This window comes from Coregonus lavaretus (genome assembly GCF_964263955.1).
Source record: "Coregonus lavaretus genome assembly, chromosome: 9".
Taxonomy (NCBI): domain Eukaryota; kingdom Metazoa; phylum Chordata; class Actinopteri; order Salmoniformes; family Salmonidae; genus Coregonus; species Coregonus lavaretus.
Window position 1 is genome coordinate 171,143 of NC_139996.1, and position 22,178 is coordinate 193,320.

At 47.7% G+C, this 22,178-nt stretch overlaps 1 protein-coding gene across 1 annotated transcript in view; it reads left to right on the plus strand.

Annotated features, from left to right (window-relative positions):
• The window catches only part of vwf (von Willebrand factor), a gene marked incomplete at its 5' end in the record, with an annotated part of 137,835 nt that overhangs the window by 47,715 nt on the left and 67,942 nt on the right, over positions 1 to 22,178 (plus strand). Inside the window, 5 exons of the mRNA XM_084168151.1 lie at positions 2,152 to 2,287; positions 2,366 to 2,675; positions 9,777 to 11,004; positions 14,807 to 14,953; positions 16,113 to 16,256. Of these exons, the coding sequence (XP_084024277.1) occupies positions 2,152 to 2,287; positions 2,366 to 2,675; positions 9,777 to 11,004; positions 14,807 to 14,953; positions 16,113 to 16,256 (1,965 nt within the window). The remainder of the gene's footprint in view (positions 1 to 2,151; positions 2,288 to 2,365; positions 2,676 to 9,776; positions 11,005 to 14,806; positions 14,954 to 16,112; positions 16,257 to 22,178) is intronic.

Genomic DNA, 22,178 nt, shown 5'->3' on the forward strand with positions numbered 1-22,178 from the left:
TGGCCCAGCGTCGTCCAGGGTAGGGGAGGGAATGGCCGGCAGGGATGTAGCTCAGTTGATAGAGCATGGCGTTTGCAACGCCAGGGTTGTGGGTTCGATTCCCACAGGGGGGCAGTATAAAAAAATATGTATTCAGTAACTGTAAGTCGCTCTGGATAAGAGCGTCTGCTAAATGAGTAAAATGTAATCATGGAACAGGCAGTCCTTCCCGGATTATGGTTCATTGTTTAGCTAGCTAGTTAGCTACATGTCTAAACAAAAATCTCCACTATGCAAGGTACCATTTCACTGTACCGTTTACACCTTCTGTATCCTGTGACAAACTTAGATTTTATTTGATATAGTGTGTGTTTACCAGAGACAGTAATTTCAGTAAACTTAAAAAGATGAGAGAGGCCTGTAATTTTCATCATAGGTACACGTCAACTATGACAGACAAATTGAGGAAAAAAAATCCAGAAAATCACATTGTAGGATTTTTAATGAATTTATTTGCAAATTGTGGTGGAAAATAAGTATTTGGTCACCTACAAACAAGCAAGATTTCTGGCTCTCACAGACCTGTAACTTCTTCTTTAAGAGGCTCCTCTGTCCTCCACTCGTTACCTGTATTAATGGCACCTGTTTGAACTTGTTATCAGTGTAAAAGACACCTGTCCACAACCTCACACAGTCACACTCCAAACTCCACTATGGCCAAGACCAAAGAGCTGTCAAAGGACACCAGAAACAAAATTGTAGACCTGCACCAGGCTGTGAAGACTGAATCTGCAATAGGTAAGCAGCTTGGTTTGAAGAAATCAACTGTGGGAGCAATTATTAGGAAATGGAAGACATACAAGACCACTGATAATCTCCCTCGATCTGGGGCTGCACACAAGATCTCACCCCGTGGGGTCAAAATGATCACAAAAATCCCAGAACCACACGGGGGGACCTAGTGAATGACCTGCAGAGAGCTGGGACCAAAGTAACAAAGCCTACCATCAGTAACACACTACGCCGCCAGGGACTCAAATCCTGCAGTGCCAGACGTGTCCCCCTGCTTAAGCCAGTACATGTCCAGGCCCGTCTGAAGTTTGCTAGAGTACAATTGGATGATCCAGAAGAGGATTGGGAGATTGTCATATGGTCAGATGAAACCAAAATATAACTTTTTGGTAAAAACTCAACTCGTCGTGTTTGGAGGACAAAGAATGCTGAGTTGCATCCAAAGAACACCATACCTACTGTGAAGCATGGGGGTGGAAACATCATGCTTTGGGGCTGTTTTTCTGCAAAGGGACCAGAACGACTGATCCGTGTAAAGGAAAGAATGAATGGGGCCATGTATCGTGAGATTTTGAGTGAAAACCTCCTTCCATCAGCAAGGGCATTGAAGATGAAACGTGGCTGGGTCTTTCAGCATGACAATGATCCCAAACACACCACCCGGGCAACGAAGGAGTGGCTTCGTAAGAAGCATTTCAAGGTCCTGGAGTGGCCTAGCCAGTCTCCAGATCTCAACCACATAGAAAATCTTTGGAGGGAGTTGAAAGTCTGTGTTGCCCAGCGACAGCCCCAAAACATCACTGCTCTAGAGGAGATCTGCATGGAGGAATGGGCCAAAATACCAGCAACAGTGTGTGAAAACCTTGTGAAGACTTACAGAAAACATTTGACCTGTGTCATTGCCAACAAAGGGTATATAACAAAGTATTGAGAAACTTTTGTTATTGACCAAATACTTATTTTCCACCATAATTTGCAAATAAATTCATTAGAAATCCTACAATGTGTGTCAACGTATATGTAAAAGCATGTGTGAACCCGTGAATATGAACGCCTAAGAACTAATCGTGTCTCCATTGACAGTCCATTTTAATTCAAGACAGTTTCTTAATGCGCTCAGTTCCATATTAGGTGACTAGGTGAAATGTATCAGTAGCTAGGTTAGTTCATTTAGTCCCCATATCACCCCTCATACATAAACACACACACACACACACAAACACATTCACACACACACACACACACACACACACACACACACACACACACACACACACACACACACACACACACACACACACACACACACACACACACACACACACACACACACACACACACAGTGCAGGCAGCAGTAACCCCTCCCCCTCTGCCATGTAGGTCAGCTATTGGATGAGGTTTCCATGCAGTGTGTTGAACCTGCCCAATGCCACATATGTTACCATAACGGAGAGAGGATCTCCCACGGCAAGAAGGTCATCCTGAACCATGACGACCCCCAGCACTGTCAGATATGGTAACACACACCACAGACACTTGATATGTCTGGAATAATGTCTGGAACTATCAATCTAATTATGTGTGTTTGTTCCAGCCACTGTGAGAACAACACTCTGAGCTGTGAGGTTTGTGCTCTTCTGGACACCGTCACTTCGACCACTCCTCCTGCTGGTCTGACCACACCCACCACCCTGCCCGTCTCCACGGTGATGCCGGAGGAGTCATGTGACCGGGCCATGGACCTGGCCTTCCTATTGGATGGCTCGGCAGCGCTCAGCGAGGAGGACTTCCTGTCCGTCAAACAGTTCATCCTATCAGTGGTGGACAGGTTTAGGATGGGCTCGGCCCACACCAGGGCTACGGTCCTGCTGTATCACTCTGGAGTCAAGACCTACGACATGCAGGTACTAGAGCTCTTCACGGGTCAGGGTAGGAGCCGGGTCGGGTTTACATTCTGTAGTTGACCCTCAGATCTGGGTTGGGTCCCGTTTGGTGGACTCGGATCTCTGGCCAGACAGACCCGACAGACCCGAAATTAAATTGGAAGAGTTTAGTTCATAACCAACTAAAATTTCAGACATTAACATTTTATTCTCTTAAATGATTGTCAGACAAAATCAGCCTGCTTTCATTTGTTTTTGCTAAAATGGTACGCAGAAGCACACACAGCCACTAACCCTACTGACTGAGTACTGACTGCTATAGTAGACTGACTGCTATAGTAGAGACTGACTGCTATAGTAGAGACTGACTGCTATAGTAGAGACTGACTACTATAGTAGAGACTGACTGCTATAGTAGAGACTGACTGCTATAGTAGAGACTGACTGCTATAGTAGAGACTGACTGCTATAGTAGAGACTGACTACTATAGTAGAGACTGACTACTATAGTAGAGACTGACTGCTATAGTAGAGACTGACTGCTATAGTAGAGACTGACTGCTATAGTAGAGACTGACTGCTATAGTAGAGACTGACTGCTATAGTAGAGACTGACTGCTATATTAGAGACTGACTGCTATAGTAGAGACTGACTGCTATAGTAGAGACTGACTGCTATAGTAGAGACTGACTGCTATAGTAGAGACTGACTACTATAGTAGAGACTGACTGCTATAGTAGAGACTGACTACTATAGTAGAGACTGACTGCTATAGTAGAGACTGACTGCTATAGTAGAGACTGACTGCTATAGTAGAGACTGACTGCTATAGTAGAGACTGACTACTATAGTAGAGACTGACTGCTATAGTAGAGACTGACTGCTATAGTAGAGACTGACTGCTATAGTAGAGACTGACTGCTATAGTAGAGACTGACTACTATAGTAGAGACTGACTGCTATAGTAGAGACTGACTGCTATAGTAGAGACTGACTGCTATAGTAGAGACTGACTGCTATAGTAGAGACTGACTGCTATAGTAGAGACTGACTACTATAGTAGAGACTGACTGCTATAGTAGAGACTGACTGCTATAGTAGAGACTGACTGCTATAGTAGAGACTGACTACTATAGTAGAGACTGACTGCTATAGTATCTCAGGAAAAGTTGGCTACTTGTCATTTTACCCCACATAAAATGTGTGTTATAATTTATTCAGATAAAATTACAGAGCCAATTATTTGTTTGCTTGTCTAACTGCATGGACAGACAGACAGACAGACAGACAGAGCGACAGAGATAGATAGACAGATAGATAGATAGATAGATAGATAGATAGATAGATAGATAGATAGATAGATAGATAGATAGATAGATAGATAGATAGATAGATAGATAGATAGATAGATAGATAGATAGATAGATAGATAGATAGATAGATAGATAGATAGATAGATAGATAGATAGATAGATAGATAGATAGATAGAGAAGCATGCATAGTTAGTCTATTTGTCTATAACTAATAATTGTTATTTGGGAGGCACAACTGCGCATACGGAATGGGATATATATATATTTTTGTCTTATTTATTTAATTTACTTAATGATAATTAAGTCCACTCAGGCTATCTGGAAGGCTAAAGCTGGTTCCTTTAAGGAGCAGTTCTCTCTCTGTGGGTCTAACCCCAAGAAGTTCTGGAAAACGGTTAAAGACCTGGAGAATAAACCCTCTTCCTCACAGCTGCCCATGTCCCTTAATGTTGATGATGTGGTTGTTACTGACAAGGAGCATATGGCTGAGCTCTTTAATCACCACTTCATTAAGTCAGGATTCCTATTTGACTCATTCATGCCTCCTTGCCCGTCCAACATTTTCTCATCTCCCAGTCCTTCTAATGCGACTAGCTTTCAGGCAGTCACTGAGTCTGAGGTGCTAAAGGAGCTCCTTAAACTTGACCCCAAAACACATCTGGGTCAGATGGTTTGGATCCTTTCTTCTTTAAGGTTGCAGCCCCTCATCATCACCAAGCCTGTCTCTGACCTTTTTAACCTGTCTCTCCTCTCTGGGGAGGTTCCCATTGCTTGGAAGGCAGCCACGGTGCGTCCTTTATTTAAAGGAGGAGATCAAGCTGATCCTAACTGTTATAGGCCAATTTCTATTTTGCCCTGTTTATCAAAAGTGTTGGAAAAACTTGTCAATATTTAGCTAACTGTCTTTCTTGATGTCTATAGTATTCTCTCTGGTATGCAATCTGGTTTCCGCTCAGGTTATGGATGTGTCACTGCAACCTTAAAGGTAATAAATGATGTCATCATTGCCCTTGATTCTAAGCAATGTTGTGCAGCTTTTTTTATTGACTTGGCCAAAGCTTTTGATACGGTAGACCATTCCATTCTTGTGGGCCGGCTAAGGAGTATTGGTGTCTCTGAGGGGTCTTTGGCCTGGTTTGCTAACTACCTCTCTCAAAGAGTGCAGTGTATAAAGTCAGAACATCTGCTGTCTCAGCCACTGCCTGTCACCAAGGGAGTACCCCAAGGCTCCACCCTAGGCCCCACGCTCTTCTCTATTTACATCAACATAGCTCAGTCACTGCACTCTTTGAGATTGTACAGTCATACTCAGCTGGCCCCTCCCCGGATTTTGTGTTGAACGCTATACAACAAAGCTTTATTAGTGTTCAAAAATCTTTCTCTGCCCTTAACCTTGTTCTGAACACCTCCAAAACAAAGGTAATGTGGTTTGATAAGAAGAATGCCCCTCTCCCCGCCGGTGTGATTACTACCTCTGAGGGTTTAGAGCTTGAGGTAGTCACCTCATACAAGTCCTTGGGAGTACGGCCAGACGGTCCACTGTCCTTCTCTCAGCACATATCAAAGCTGCAGGCTAAGGTTCAATCTAGACTTGGTTTCCTCTATCGTAATCGCTCCTCTTTCACCCCAGCTGCCAAACTAACCCTGATTCAGATGACCATCCTACCATGCTAGATTACGGAGATTGGCAGGTAAGGGTGCTCTCGAGCGGCTAGATGTTCTTTACCATTTGGCCAATAGATTTGCCACCAATGCTCCTCTATGCTCCTCTGTAAACTGGTCATCTGTATACCCAACACAAGACCCACTGGTTGATGCTTATTTCTAAAACCATCTTAGGCCTCACTCCCCCCTATCTGAGATACCTACTGCAGCCCTCATCCTCCACATACAACACCCGTTCTGCCAGTCACATTCTTGTTACGACCTGGCTCATAGTTCGTAGCAACAAAGGGAGACCACGCATGACTTAAATGTAAAAAGGAATTAAACTAAACTAAATAATAATAAATGCAAAAATGTAACATAAGCTGTGGACGTCTGTAGGATCAGTAGTGTCTGCAGTGTGTGGATGAGTGGAGAGGGTGTTGTATGGTGAAAACAGACCAACAACCAAAAGGTGGAGGAAGCCAACCTGCCAGTCAGGGAAGAGAGAGAGTGTTGGCTGATGTTGCCACCCTTTATAGCCTGCAGGCCAAGCCTAACCCTTAGCCTAGCCCAACCCCAACCCCAGCCCTAGCCCTAGCCCCAGCCCTAGCCCTAGCCCTAGCCCTAGCCCCAGCCCCAGCCCTAGCCCTAGCCCTAGCCCCAGCCCTAGCCCCAGCCCTAGCCCTAGCCCTAGCCCCAGCCCCAGCCCCAGCCCCAGCCCTATCCCTAGCCCTAGCCCTAGCCCCAGCCCCAGCCCCAGCCCTAGCCCTAGCCCCAGCCCTAGCCCTAGCCCTAGCCCCAGCCCTAGCCCCAGCCCTAGCCCTAGCCCTAGCCCTAGCCCTAGCCCCAGCCCTAGCCCTAGCCCCAGCCCTAGCCCCAGCCCCAGCCCCAGCCATAGCCCTAGCCCCAGCCCCAGCCCTAGCCCCAGCCCTAGCCCCAGCCCCAGCCCCAGCCCCAACCCCAGCCCTATCCCTATCCCCAGCCCCAGCCCCAGCCCTAGCCCCAGCCCTAGCCCCAGCCCCAGCCCCAGCCCTAGCCCCAACCCCAACCCCAGCCCTAGCCCCAGCCCTAGCCCTAGCCCTAGCCCCAGCCCTATCCCTAGCCCCAGCCCCAGCCCCAGCCCCAACCCCAACCCCAGCACTAGCCCTAGCCCCAGCCCCAGCCCTATCCCTAGCCCCAGCCCCAGCCCCAGCCCTAGCCCCAACCCCAACCCCAACCCCAGCCCCAGCCCTAGACCTAGCCCCAGCCCCAGCCCTAGCCCTAGCCCTAGCCCCAGCCCTAGCCCCAGCTCCAGCTCCAGCCCCAGCCCCAGCCCTAGCCCCAGCCCTAGCCCCAGCCCTAGCAGACAGAGTCACATTCTGTTAAAGGTCCCCAAAAAACACACATCCCTGGGTCGCTCCTCTTTTCAGTTCGCTGCAGCTAGCGACTGGAACGAGCTGCAAAAAACACTCAAACAGGACAGTTTTATCTCCATCTCTTCATTCAAAGACTCAATCATGGACACTCTTACTGACAGTTGTGGCTGCTTGGTGTGATGTATTGTTGTCTCTACCTTCTTGCCCTTTCTGCTGTTGTCTGAGCCCAATAATGTTTGTACCATGTTTTGTGCTGCTACCATGTTCTGCTGCTGCCGTGTTGTGTTGCTACCATGTTGTTGACATGTTGTGTTGCTACCATTCTGTGTTGTCATGTGTTGCTGCCATGCTATGTGGTTGTCTTAGGTCTCTCTTTATGTAGTGTTGTGGCGTCTCTCTTTATGTAGTGTTGTGGTGTCTCTCTTTATGTAGTGTTGTGGTATCTCTCTTTATGTAGTGTTGTGGTGTCTCTCTTTATGTAGTGTTGTGGCGTCTCTCTTTATGTAGTGTTGTGGCGTCTCTCTTTATGTAGTGTTGTGGTGTCTCTCTTTATGTAGTGTTGTGGTGTCTCTCTTTATGTAGTGTTGTGGTGTCTCTCTTTATGTAGTGTTGTGGTGTCTCTTTATGTAGTGTTGTGGTGTCTCTCTTTATGTAGTGTTGTGGTGTCTCTCTTTATGTAACCTAACCCTAACCCTAACCCTAACCCTAACCTAACCCTAACCCTAACCCTAGCTCTAGCTCTCTATATCTATTAGCTCTCATCCCATCACCCTAACCCTAACCCTAACCCTATATCTATATCAGTTGGTAGAGACATGAGGTATGCCTCCTGTAGCTGAGTTGGTAGAGACATGAGGTATGCCTCCTGTAGCTGAGTTGGTAGAGACATGAGGTATGGTTGCATACCAGGCGGTGATGCAACCAGTCAGGATGCTCTCGATGGTGCAGCTGTAGAATTTTTTGAGGATCTGAGGACCCCATGCCAAATCTTTTTAGTCTCCTGAGGGAGAATAGGCTTTGTCGTGCCCTCTTCACGACTGTCTTGGTGTGTTTGGACCATGATAGTTCGTTGGTGATGTGGACACCAAAGAACTTGAAGCTCTCAACCTGTTCCACTACAGCCCCGTCGATGAGAATGGGGGCGTGCTCAGTCCTCTTTTTTTCCCTGTAGTCCACAATCATCTCCTTTGTCTTGGTCACGTTGAGGGAGAGGTTGTTGTCCTGGCACCACACGGCCAGATCTCTGACCTCCCTATAGGCTGTCTCATCGTTGTCGGTGATCAGGCCTACCACTGTTGTGTCGTCGGCAAACGTAATGATGGTGTTGGAGTCGTGCCTGGCCATGCAGTCATGGGTGAACAGAGAGTACAGGAGGGGACTGAGCACGCACCCCTGAGGGGCCCCCGTGTTGAGGATCAGTGTGGCAGATGTGTTGTTACCTACCCTTACCACCTGGGGGTGGCCCGTCAGGAAGTCCAGGATCCAGTTGCAGAGGGAGGTGTTTAGTCCCAGGATCCTTAGCTTAGTGATGAGCTTAGAGGGCACTATGGTGTTGAATGCTGAGCTGTAGTCAATGAATAGCATTCTCACGTAGGTGTTCCTCTTGTCCAGGTGGGAAAGGGCAGTGTGGAGTGCAATAGAGATTGCATCATCTGTGGATCTGTTGGGGAGGTATGCAAATTGGAGTGGGTCTAGGGTTTCTGGGATAATGCTGTTGATGTGAGCCATGACCAGCCTTTCAAAGCACTTCATGGCTACAGACGTCAGTGCTACGGGTCGGTAGTCATTTAGGCAGGTTATCTTAGAGTCCTTGGGCACGGGGACTATGGTGGTCTGCTTGAAACATGTTGGTATTACAGACTCAGTCAGGGACATGTTGAAAATGTCAGTGAAGACACTTGCCAGTTGGTCAGCACATGCTCGGAGTACACGTCCTGGTAATCCGTCTGGCCCTGCGGCCTTGTGAATGTTGACCTGCTTAAAAGTCTTACTCACATCGGCTACGGAGAGCGTGATCACATAGTCATCCGGAACAGCTGGTGCTCTCATGCATGCTTCAGTGTTGCTTGCCTCGAAGCGAGCATAGAAGTGGTTTAGCTCGTCTGGTAGGCTTGTGTCACTGGGCAGCTCGCGGCTGTGCTTCCCTTTGTAGTCTGTAATAGTTTTCAAGCCCTGCCACATCCGACGAGCGTCAGAGCCAGTGTAGTACGATTCAATCTTAGACCTGTATTGACTCTTTGCCTGTTTGATGGTTCGTCGGAGGTCATAGCGGGATTTCTTATAAGCGTCCGGGTTAGAGTCCCGTTCCTTGAAAGCGGCAGCTCTACCCTTTAGCTCAGTGCGGATGTTTCCTGTAATCCATGGCTTCTTGTTGGGGTATGTACGTACGGTCACTGTGGGGACGACATCATCGATGCACTTATTGATGAAGCCAGTGACTGATGTGGTGTACTCCTCAATGCTGTCTGAAGAATCCCGGAATTTTTTTCCAGTCTGTGCTAGCAAAACAGTCCTGTAGCTTAGCATCTGCATCATCTGACCACTTTTTTATTAACCGAGTCACTGGTGCTTCCTGCTTTGGTTTTTGCTTATAAGCAGGAATCAGGAGGATAGAGTTATGGTCAGATTGCCAAATGGAGGGCGAGGCATGCACACACATGCACACACATGCACACACACGCACACACACACACACACACACACACACAATGCCATCTTCTAACTGAGAGAGTTAGTAATCTGTTATTAGCAATATTCCTCATATGACATTGACTTCACTCCTAACCTCTGACCTCTAACCTCTAGGTTCAGAAGTGGTTGTTTAAGAAGACAGTGCGTGAGCTGCACTACAGTGGTGGTGACGCTGCGTTTCTAGACGAAGCGGTGAAGTATCTGGCCATCAACATCTACGACAAGAACAAGAGAGAACATGCCGGCCGCGTCGCTATCATCCTCACTGCCAGCGCCAACCCCCGGCCGCTCCGCACCACCGTCAAGCTGCTTCGGAAGAAAGACATTACCACCCTTACGCTGGCGCTGGGGCCGGAGGCAAGCTGGACGCAAGTTAATGACATCACCAAGGCCAAGCCTGATAACAGGGCCTACCAGCTGAACAGCGTGTCTGAGCTGCCGGACAACTTCATGGAGGTCACTGACTACCTCTGTACCCTGGGGCTGGAGCCGGAGACCCCCAAGCCCCTGCCCGCCAAGCCCAGCATAGCTAGCCTGGGTACCACCACCACCACACAGCCTCCCCTGCTGGAGCCCATCCCCTCCCTGACCTCCACCCCGTCCCAACACCTCCCCAACCCCATACAGCATGATGGCCTGACCCCCACAACTACTTATCCCTCACCTTCCTCTCTCTCCTCCTCCACCTCTTCCTCTACCTTCCCCTCTTCCTCTCCTCCCTCTAAAGACGTGACATTTATCCTGGAAGGCTCTGACTCGGTTGGGGAGGCGGGATTTAACGCCTCTCTCCTCTTTCTGGAGGAAGTGATATCACAGCTGGCAGACGAAGGGGAGGAGTCAGTGCGCGTTACAGTCATACAATACTCTGTAACGGTCACCGTGGAGATAACGCGCTGGGAAATACGGTGGCAGAGAAACCAGTTACTAAGGAGACTACGGGAGATCCGCTGGAGGGGCGGGGCCAAGACAAACACGGGTGCTGCAATTGGCCAGACCTACCAGGAAGTGACCACTGATAGGCCCTCCTCCACCCCCACCTCCCCCCAGCTAGTCTTCCTGGTGACAGAGAACCCCCCCACCGACGTGATCACGCGCCCCCCCTCCTCCCACACACACACCCGGGTGTATCCCATCGGGGTAGGGCCGAAGGTTAGAGAGGTGGACCTGATGCCTCTCAGCTCCCCACAACGCCCCCTCATGGTGGAGGACTATACCAGCCTTACCTCTCTGGTTACCACTGTGGTTAATATCACCAGAAACACCCTCTCTCCTCGCTCCCCCACCCTGCCTCCCCCACGACTCACCCCAACACTGGCCCCCAGAGCCACCCTGCCTCCTTCAGGTAAAACACACACACTCACACACACACACACACACACACACAGAAACACACACACGTAAACACAGACTTTGTTGAGATGGCGCTGCAGTCTTATGGGCTCCTGACCAGTTCTGTATTTTGTGTGTTTTCTTACGCTGAGCTTAACTTTGTTTTTACCATAATATTTCCACCATTACTTCCTATGACCGAAAATAGTTTCTGGACATCAGAGCAGCAATCGCTAACCTTGATTTGGATGAAGAATTCTACTTCAACGAGTCGGCAGCTCTGGGCGTTATGCTTACCCTGGGCCAGGCCCTGATCCCGGGACTCTAAATAAGAAATGGTGGCCAAAAAGAGGCTAACTATGTCAGCATGCATCTAGACCGCCAGGAAGTGACCACTGATAGGCCCTCCTATTAGCCCTCTGTTCTATTAGCAAATGAAAACCAACTGGACGAGCTTCGTTCCAGAATATCCTATCAACCTGAACAATTAATATTCTATGTTTCTGGGAGCCGTGGCTGAACAAGGACATGGATAATAAACACCACGTTGGCTTTTCCATCGTCAAGACCGGACGGCAGGGTAAGATGAGAAAGGAGGGGTGTGTCTGTTTGTTAACAACTCTATTTACCAAGAGAGTTTTCATGTCTATTTACCACCACAAACCGATGCTGGCACAAAAACCCCACTCATAGAGCTGTATAGAGCCATAAGCTAACAAGAAAATGCTCATCCAGAGGCAGCAGTTCTTACCTCATTTCTACCAGCATGTCATCTGTGCAACTAGAGGCAACAAAACTCTAGATCACCTATACTCCACACACAGAGATGCATTCAAAGCTCTCCCTCGCCCTCCATTTGGCAAATTTGACCATAACTCTATCCTCCTGATTGCTGCTTACAAGTAAAAACGCAAACAGGAAGTACCAGTGACGTGCTCAATACGGAAGATGGTCCGATTAAGCGGATGCTAAACTACATGTCTCTGAGGCGTTCACATCTCAGAAGAGCTGAAATGGTCAAACCACACTACATGGACACTGTGGTGTAGAAGGCACGACAGCAACTCTTCAACCTCAGTATGCTGAAGAAATTTGGCCTGTCCCAGAGGGCCCTCAGTGTTCTACAGGAGCACCATCGAGAGCCTACTGTCGGGCTGCATCACAGCCGGGTACGGCAACTCCACCTCCGATGACCGCAAGGCTCTATAGAGGGTGGTACGCTCAGCCCAACATACCATTGGTTGCACACTGACTGCCCTCCAGGAAACCTACAACACCAGGTGTAGCAGGAAAGACAAGAAGGTCATCAGGGACCTTAGCCATCTGAGCCATGGCCTGTTCTCCCTGCTTCCACCAGTCAGACGTGGGCAGTAATAGGAGCATCATGGCAGAAACTGGCCAATCAGGCTGCTGAACAGCCACCACTACTCAGCTACCTCCTCCTGGCCCCACCCCCCAATGGACATTTATCATTGTCACTGTTGTAAATATGTATATTATTATTGTTAGTGTTATTATTGTTTCTTTCACTTCTCTTTTTGACTATTGGAGCTCGGAGCTTCAACATTTCACTGTAGCCTGTGCATGTGAATGATCAACTCATCTAATCTAATCATCTACAGGGCTGTTTCGCTAGCACAGACTGGAATATGATTCAGGATTCATCTGATAACATCGAGGGGTTTATCACATCAGTCACCGGCTTCATTAATAAGTGCACCGACGACGTTGTCCCCACAGTAACCGTACTTACATATCCCAACCAGAAGTCATGGATTACAGACAACATCTGCACTGAGCTAAATGCTAGAGCTGCTGTTTTCAAGGAACGGGACACTAATCCGGACACTTATAAGAAATCCCAGTACGCCTTCCGACGAACCATCAAACAGGCAAAGCATAAATACAGGACTTATATTGAATCCTACTACACCGGCTCTGACGCTCGTCGGATGTGGCAGGGTTTACAATCTTTCACGGATTACAAAGGGAAACCCAGCGGCGAGCTGCCCAGTGACGCGAGCCTACCAGATGAGCTAAATGCCTTTTATGCTTGCTTCCAGGCAAGCAACACTGAACCATGCATGAGAATACCAGCTGTTCCTGTGTGATCACGCTCTCCGTAGCCAATGTGAGTAAGACCTTGAAATAGGTTAACATTCACAAGACCACAGGGCCAGACGGATTACCAGGATGTGTACTCAGAGCATGCGCTGACCTTCCCAACTGGCAAGTGCCTTCACTGACATTTTCAACCTGTCCCTGGCCGAGTCAGTAATACCTACATGTTTCAAGCAGACCACCATAGTCCCTGTGACCAAGAACACCAACGTAAGCTGCCTAAATGACAACCGACCTGTAGCACCCACGTCTGTAGCCATGGAGTGCTTTGAAAGGCTGGTCATGGCTCACATCAACACCATCATCCAAGACACCCTAGACCCACTCCAATTTGCATACCGCCCCAACAGATCCATAGATGACGCAATCTCTATTGCACTCAACACTGCCCTTTCCCACCTGGACAAAAGGAACACCTACATGAGAATGCTGTTCATTGACTACTGATCAGCATTCAACACCATAGTTCCCTCAAAGCTCATCACTAAGCTAAGGACCCTGAGACTAAACACCTCTCTCTACAACTGGATCCTGGAATTCCTGATGGGCTGCCCCCAGGTGGTAAGGGTAGGCAACAACACATCTGCCACACTCATCAACACGGGGGCCCCTCAGGGGTGCGTGCTTAGTCCCCTCCTGTACTCCCTGTTCACCCATGACTGCGTGGCCAAGCACGACTCCAACACCATCATTAACTTTGCCGACGACACAACGTTGGTAGGCCTGATCACTGACAACGATGAGACAGCCTATAGGGTGGAGGTCAGAGACCTGGCAGTGTGGTGCCAGGACAACAACCTCTCCCACAATGTGATCAAGACAAAGGAGATGATCGTGGACTACAGGAAAAGGAGGGCCAAGCGCGCCCCCATTCTCATTGATGGGGCTGTAGTGGAGCAGGTTGAGAGCTTCAAGTTCCTTGGTGTCCACATCACCAACAAACTATCATGGTCCAAACACACCAAGACAGTTGTGAAGAGGGCACGAAAATGCCTATTCCCCCTCAGGAGACTGAAAAGATTTGGCATGGTTCCTCAGATACTCAAAAAGTTATACAGCTGCACCACCGAGAGCATCCTGACTGGTTGCATCACCGCCTGGTATGGCAACTGCTCGGCCTCCGACTGCAAGGCACTACAGAGGGTAGTGCGTGCGGCCCAGTACATCACTGGGGCCAAGCTTCCTGCCATCCAGGACCTCTATATCAAGCGGTACCGGAGCGCCAAGTCAACGTTCAAAAGACTTCTTAAGACTGCTGAATAGCTAATCAAATGGCTACCCAGACTATTTGCATTGACCCCCCCTCCCCCTTACACTGCTGCTACTCTCTGTTTATTATCTATGCATAGTCACTTTAATAACTCTACCTACATGTATATATTACCTCAATTACCTGGATTAACCTGTACCCCCGCACATTGACTCGGTACCGGTACCCCCAGTATATAGCCTACTTATTGTTATTTTATTTTTGCTCTTGTATTTGTTACTTTAGTTTATTTAGTAAATATTTGTCTTAACTCTTTTGTAAGTAAGCATTTCACGGTAAGGTTGTATTCGGCGCATGTGACAACTAAAATTAGATTAGATTTGATACACCCACATACCACACCCACATCTGTGAATCTGGATAAGGTCAGGGGAATTCCTCTACTACTCTGTGATTGGTTGATATCTTGTGACCTCTGACCCAGTTCCATGCAGGAAGCCGATGGATGTCCTGTTCCTGCTGAGTGGCGGGAATAGGGCAGGGCCAGAGACTGACGGGCAGTCGGAGGGCGATACAGAATTTGAGGACATGAAGACGTTTGTCAAAGCCTTCGTCAACAGCGCTGATATCGGTACGACTACTGGCCAATCAGAGCACAGATCTCACTGAACCCCCCAATCACAACACAGCTCTTACTGAACCACCCAATCACAACACAGATCTCACTGAACCACCCAAACACAATACAGATCTCACTAAACCACCCAATCACAACACATATCTCACTGAACCATCCAATCACAACACAGATCTCACTGAACCAGCCAATCACAACACAGCTCTTATTGAACCACCCAATCACAACACTGATCTTACTGAACCACCCAATCACAACACAACTCTTACTGAACCATCGAATCACAACACAACTCTTACTGAACCATCCAATCACAACACAACTCTTACTGAACCATCCAATCACAACACAACTCTTACTGAACTACCCAATCACAACACAGATCTCACTGAACCACCCAATGACAACACAGCTCTTACTGAACCATCCAATCACAACACAGATCTCACTGAACCACCCAATGACAACACAGCTCTTACTGAACCATCCAATCACAACACAGATCTCACTGAACCACCCAATGACAACACAACTCTTACTGAACCATCGAATCACAACACAGATCTCACTGAACCACCCAATCACAACACAGATCTCACTGAACCACCCAATGACAACACAGCTCTTACTGAACCATCCAATCACAACACAGCTCTTACTGAACCACCCAATGACAACACAGCTCTTACTGAACCATCCAATCACAACACAGCTCTTACTGAACCATCCAATCACAACACAACTCTTACTGAACCATCCAATCACAACACAACTCTTACTGAACCATCCAATCACAACACAGCTCTTATTGAACCACCCAATCACAACACTGATCTTACTGAACCACCCAATGACAACACAGCTCTTACTGAACCATCCAATCACAACACAGCTCTTACTGAACCATCCAATCACAACACAGCTCTTACTGAACCACCCAATGACAACACAGCTCTTACTGAACCATCCAATCACAACACAGCTCTTACTGAACCATCCAATCACAACACAACTCTTACTGAACTACACAACATAAACATGAAAAAGTAACACAAAGTGAAAGAACACATTGCTGAAGGCAGAGAACGGTGATCTGTAAGAGACTGGAACTATAATTCTGCTAACCATAGTTCCCCGGGGGATGTGTTTTCAGGTCGGAACGAGACCCAGGTGTGTGTGGTTACGTACGGAGAGACCAGTAGAGTGGGAGTGGCCTGGAGAGAGGAGCAGGACAGGACACACCTGCTGACCCTGGTGGACCAGCTGACCAGTCCGACACACACACACACCGCGCTGGGTAACACACACACACACACACCACTGGATAGTACACAAACCACTGGGTAATACACACACCACTGGGTAATATAGACACCACTGGGTAATATAGACACCACTGGGTAATATAGACACCACTGGGTAATATACACACCACTGGGTAATAAACACACCACTTGGTAATATAGACACCACTGGGTAATATATACACCACTGGGTAATATACACACCACTGGGTAATATACACACCACTGGGTAATATACACACCACTGGGTAATATAGACACCACTGGGTAATATACACACCACTGGGTAATAAACACACCACTGGGTAATATAGACACCACAGGGTAAGATACACACCACTGGCTAATATAGACACCACTGGGTAATATAGACACCACTGGGTAATATACACACCACTGGGTAATATAGACACCACTGGGTAATATAGACACCACTGGGTAATAAACACACCACTTGGTAATATAGACACCACTGGGTAATATAGACAACACTGGGTAATATACACACCACTGGGTAATATACACACCACTGGGTAATATACACACCACTGGGTAATATACACGTCACTGGGTAATATACACACCACTGGGTAATATAGACACCACTGGGTAATATAGACACCACTGGGTAATATAGACACCACTGGGTAATATAGACACCACTGGGTAATATACACACCACCGGGTAATATACACACCACTGGGTAATATAGACACCACTGAGTAATATACACACCACTGGGTAATATACACACCACTGGGTAATATAGACACCACTGGGTAATATACACACCAATGGGTAATATAGACACCACTGGGTAATATACACACCACTGGGTAATATACACACCATTGGGTAATATAGACACCACTGGGTAATAAACACACCACTTGGTAATATAGACACCACTGGGTAATATATACACCACTGGGTAATATACACACCACTGGGTAATATACACACCACTGGGTAATATAGACACCACTGGGTAATATAGACACCACTGGGTAATATACACACCACTGGGTAATATACACACCACTGGGTAATATACACACCACTGGGTAATATAGACACCACTGGGTAATATACACACCACTGGGTAATATAGACACCACTGGGTAATATATACACCACTGGGTAATATACACACCACTGGGTAATACACACACCACTGGGTAATATAGACACCACTGGGTAATATAGACACCACTGGGTAATATACACACCACTGGGTAATATAGACACCACTGGGTAACATAGACACCACTGGGTAATATAGACACCACTGGGTAATATACACACCACTGGGTAATATACACACCACTGGGTAATATAGACACCACTGGGTAATATAGACACCACTGGGTAATATACACACCACTGGGTAATACACACACCACTGGGTAATATAGACACCACTGGGTAATATAGACACCACTGGGTAATATACACACCACTGGGTAATATAGACACCACTGGGTAACATAGACACCACTGGGTAATATAGACACCACTGGGTAACATAGACACCACTGGGTAATATAGACACCACTGGGTAATATACACACCACTGGGTAATATACACACCACTGGGTAATATAGACACCACTGGGTAATATAGACACCACTGGGTAATATACACACCACTGGGTAATATACACACCACTGGGTAATATACACACCACTGGGTAATATAGACACCACTGGGTAATATAGACACCTGATGGGAAACTGTGACAGCAAACAAAAAGAACAACAACTTAGTGCATTTGATTTGACATTCATTTCTTATTTAAGCCTGCCAGCACCATCTTGCAGATGTCCTCCTGTATAGGTAGTCTCCAATGAAGACTGACATCAAACAAAGTTCGTAGGCTGTACAGTTTCAATTAGAGTCTTATTCAAAGTTGACTTAATATCGACCAATGTGCACAATTTCATAAAAAAGGTACTCAAGACATTGGAATAATCAGAATAATTTAGTTTTACTTTACTAAATCAAATAGTTTTACTTAAAAATAAACGGATACAACTGTCAAACAACAATCAATATCGAAATGTCACTATCAATCATGTTACTAGTATGCAAATCAGACACATTTCAGCATGGAATTAAACATTCAGGTAGGTATTCAGGTACGAATCATGTAAGTAATAAATAATTAAACAGTGCAGATATAAATTTCCATAGTCAACTAAATTATATTTTTCCTGCCAGGTAGGATTTACCCTCCATCCTCCTTCTCTTCCAAACCTCTCCTTTCTAATAATTTCTTGGTTGGCCTGTTCTCCTGTTTCAAGTTGTATGTTTTCTATTAGTCGTGTGTACAGTATACACATGGTCCACACTGTCCAACCAAATGCAGGCTCCTTCTGGACAATGCAACAACAACAACAATATGCAACAACAACAACAATATGCAACAACAACAACAATATGCAACAACAACAACAATATGCAACAACAACAACAGTATGCAACAACAACAACAATATGCAACAACAACAACAATATGCAACAACAACAACAATATGCAACAACAACAACAGTATGCAACAACAACAACAATATGCAACAACAACAACAATATGCAACAACAACAACAATATGCAACAACAACAACAACAATATGCAACAACAACAATATGCAACAACAACAACAATATGCAACAACAACAAGAATATGCAACAACAACAACAATATGCAACAACAACAACATTACAATATACGAATAGGAACATAAAGTAAATGACTCAGTAGAACAGAATAAACATTTTAGCATAAGTACACTTAAAAAAACATAAACGCAACATGTAAAGTGTTGGTCTCATGTTTCATGAATTGAAATAAATGATCCCAGAAATATTCCATACACCCAAAAAGCTTATTTCTCTAAACTGTTGTGCACACATTTGTTTACATCTCTGTTAGTGAGCATTTCTCCTTTGTCAAGATAATCCAAAATGTGCAGTGTTGTCACACAACACAATGCCACAGATGTCTCAAGTTTTGAGGGAGCTTGCAATTGGCATGCTGACTGTAGGAATATCCACCAGAGCTGTTGCCAGAGATTTGAATGTTCATTTCTCTACCATAAGCCGCCTCCAATGTTGTTTTAGAGAATTTGGTAGTACGTCCAACCGGCCTCACAACCGCAGACCACGTGCATGGCATCATGTGGGCGAGCGGTTTGCTGATGTTAACGTTGTGAACAGAGCGCCCCCTGGTGGCGGTGGGGTTATGGTATCGGCAGGCATAAGCTACGGACAACAAACACAATCACATTTTATCGATGGCAATTTGAATGTACAGAGATACCGTGACTAGATCCTGAGGCCCATTGTCGTGCCATTCATCTGCAACCATCACCTCATGTTTCAGCATGATAATGCACTTGTGAGGACAGACACTGGGATACAGGAAGCAAGTCCAGGGAGTGTACATTTACACCACGCTGGGTAACACACCTACACACACACCACGCTGGGTAACACACACACACACCACGCTGGGTAACACACACACACACACCACGCTGGGTAACACACACACACACACACCACGCTGGGTAACACACACACACACACCACGCTGGGTAACACACCTACACACACCACGCTGGGTAACACACACACACACACCACGCTGGGTAACACACACACACACCACGCTGGGTAACACACACACACACCACGCTGGGTAACACACACACACACCACGCTGGGTAACACACACACACACACCACGCTGGGTAACACACACACACACCACGCTGGGTAACACACCTACAAACACCACGCTGGGTAACACACACACACACCACGCTGGGTAACACACACACACACCACGCTGGGTAACACACACACACACACCACGCTGGGTAACACACCTACACACACCACGCTGGGTAACACACACACACACCACGCTGGGTAACACACACACACACACACCACGCTGGGTAACACACCTACACACACCACGCTGGGTAACACACACACACACCACGCTGGGTAACACACACACACACACCACGCTGGGTAACACACACACACACACCACGCTGGGTAACACACCTACACACACCACGCTGGGTAACACACACACACCACGCTGGGTAACACACACACACACACACCACGCTGGGTAACACACACACACGCCACGCTGGGTAACACACACACACACACCACGCTGGGTAACACACACACACACCAAAGTTGGGTAACACACACACACACACCACGCTGGGTAACACACACACACACACCACGCTGGGTAACACACACACACACACCACGCTGGGTAACACACACACACACACCACGCTGGGTAACACACACACACACACCACGCTGGGTAACACACACACACACCACGCTGGGTAACACACACACACACACCACGCTGGGTAACACACACACACACCACGCTGGGTAACACACACACACACACCACGCTGGGTAACACACACACACACACCACGCTGGGTAACACACACACACACCACGCTGGGTAACACACACACACACACCACGCTGGGTAACACACACACACACCACGCTGGGTAACACACACACACACCACGCTGGGTAACACACACACACACCACGCTGGGTAACACACACACACACACCACGCTGGGTAACACACACACACACCACGCTGGGTAACACACACACACACACACCACGCTGGGTAACACACACACACACACACCACGCTGGGTAACACACACACACACCACGCTGGGTAACACACACACACACACCACGCTGGGTAACACACCTACACACACCACGCTGGGTAACACACACACACACACACCGCGCTGGGTAACACACACACACACACACCACGCTGGGTAACACACACACACACACCACGCTGGGTAACACAGACACACACACCACGCTGGGTAACACACACACACACCACGCTGGGTAACACACACACACACACCACGCTGGGTAACACACCTACACACACCACGCTGGGTAACACACACACACCACGCTGGGTAACACACACACACACCACGCTGGGTAACACACACACACCACGCTGGGTAACACACACACACACACCACGCTGGGTAACACACACACACACCACGCTGGGTAACACACACACACCACGCTGGGTAACACACACACACACACACACACCACGCTGGGTAACACACACACCTACACACACCACGCTGGGTAACACACACACACACCACGCTGGGTAACACACACACACACACCACGCTGGGTAACACACACACACACCACGCTGGGTAACACACACACACACCACGCTGGGTAACACACACACGCACACCACGCTGGGTAACACACACACACACACACACCACGCTGGGTAACACACACACACACACCACGCTGGGTAACACACACACACACCACGCTGGGTAACACACACACACACCACGCTGGGTAACACACACACACACACCACGCTGGGTAACACACACACACACACACCACGCTGGGTAACACACACACACACACCACGCTGGGTAACACACACACACACCACGCTGGGTAACACACACACACACACCACGCTGGGTAACACACACACACACCACGCTGGGTAACACACACACACACCACGCTGGGTAACACACACACACACCACGCTGGGTAACACACACACACACACCACGCTGGGTAACACACACACACACCACGCTGGGTAACACACACACACACACACCACGCTGGGTAACACACACACACACACACCACGCTGGGTAACACACACACACACCACGCTGGGTAACACACACACACACACCACGCTGGGTAACACACCTACACACACCACGCTGGGTAACACACACACACACACACCGCGCTGGGTAACACACACACACACACCACGCTGGGTAACACACA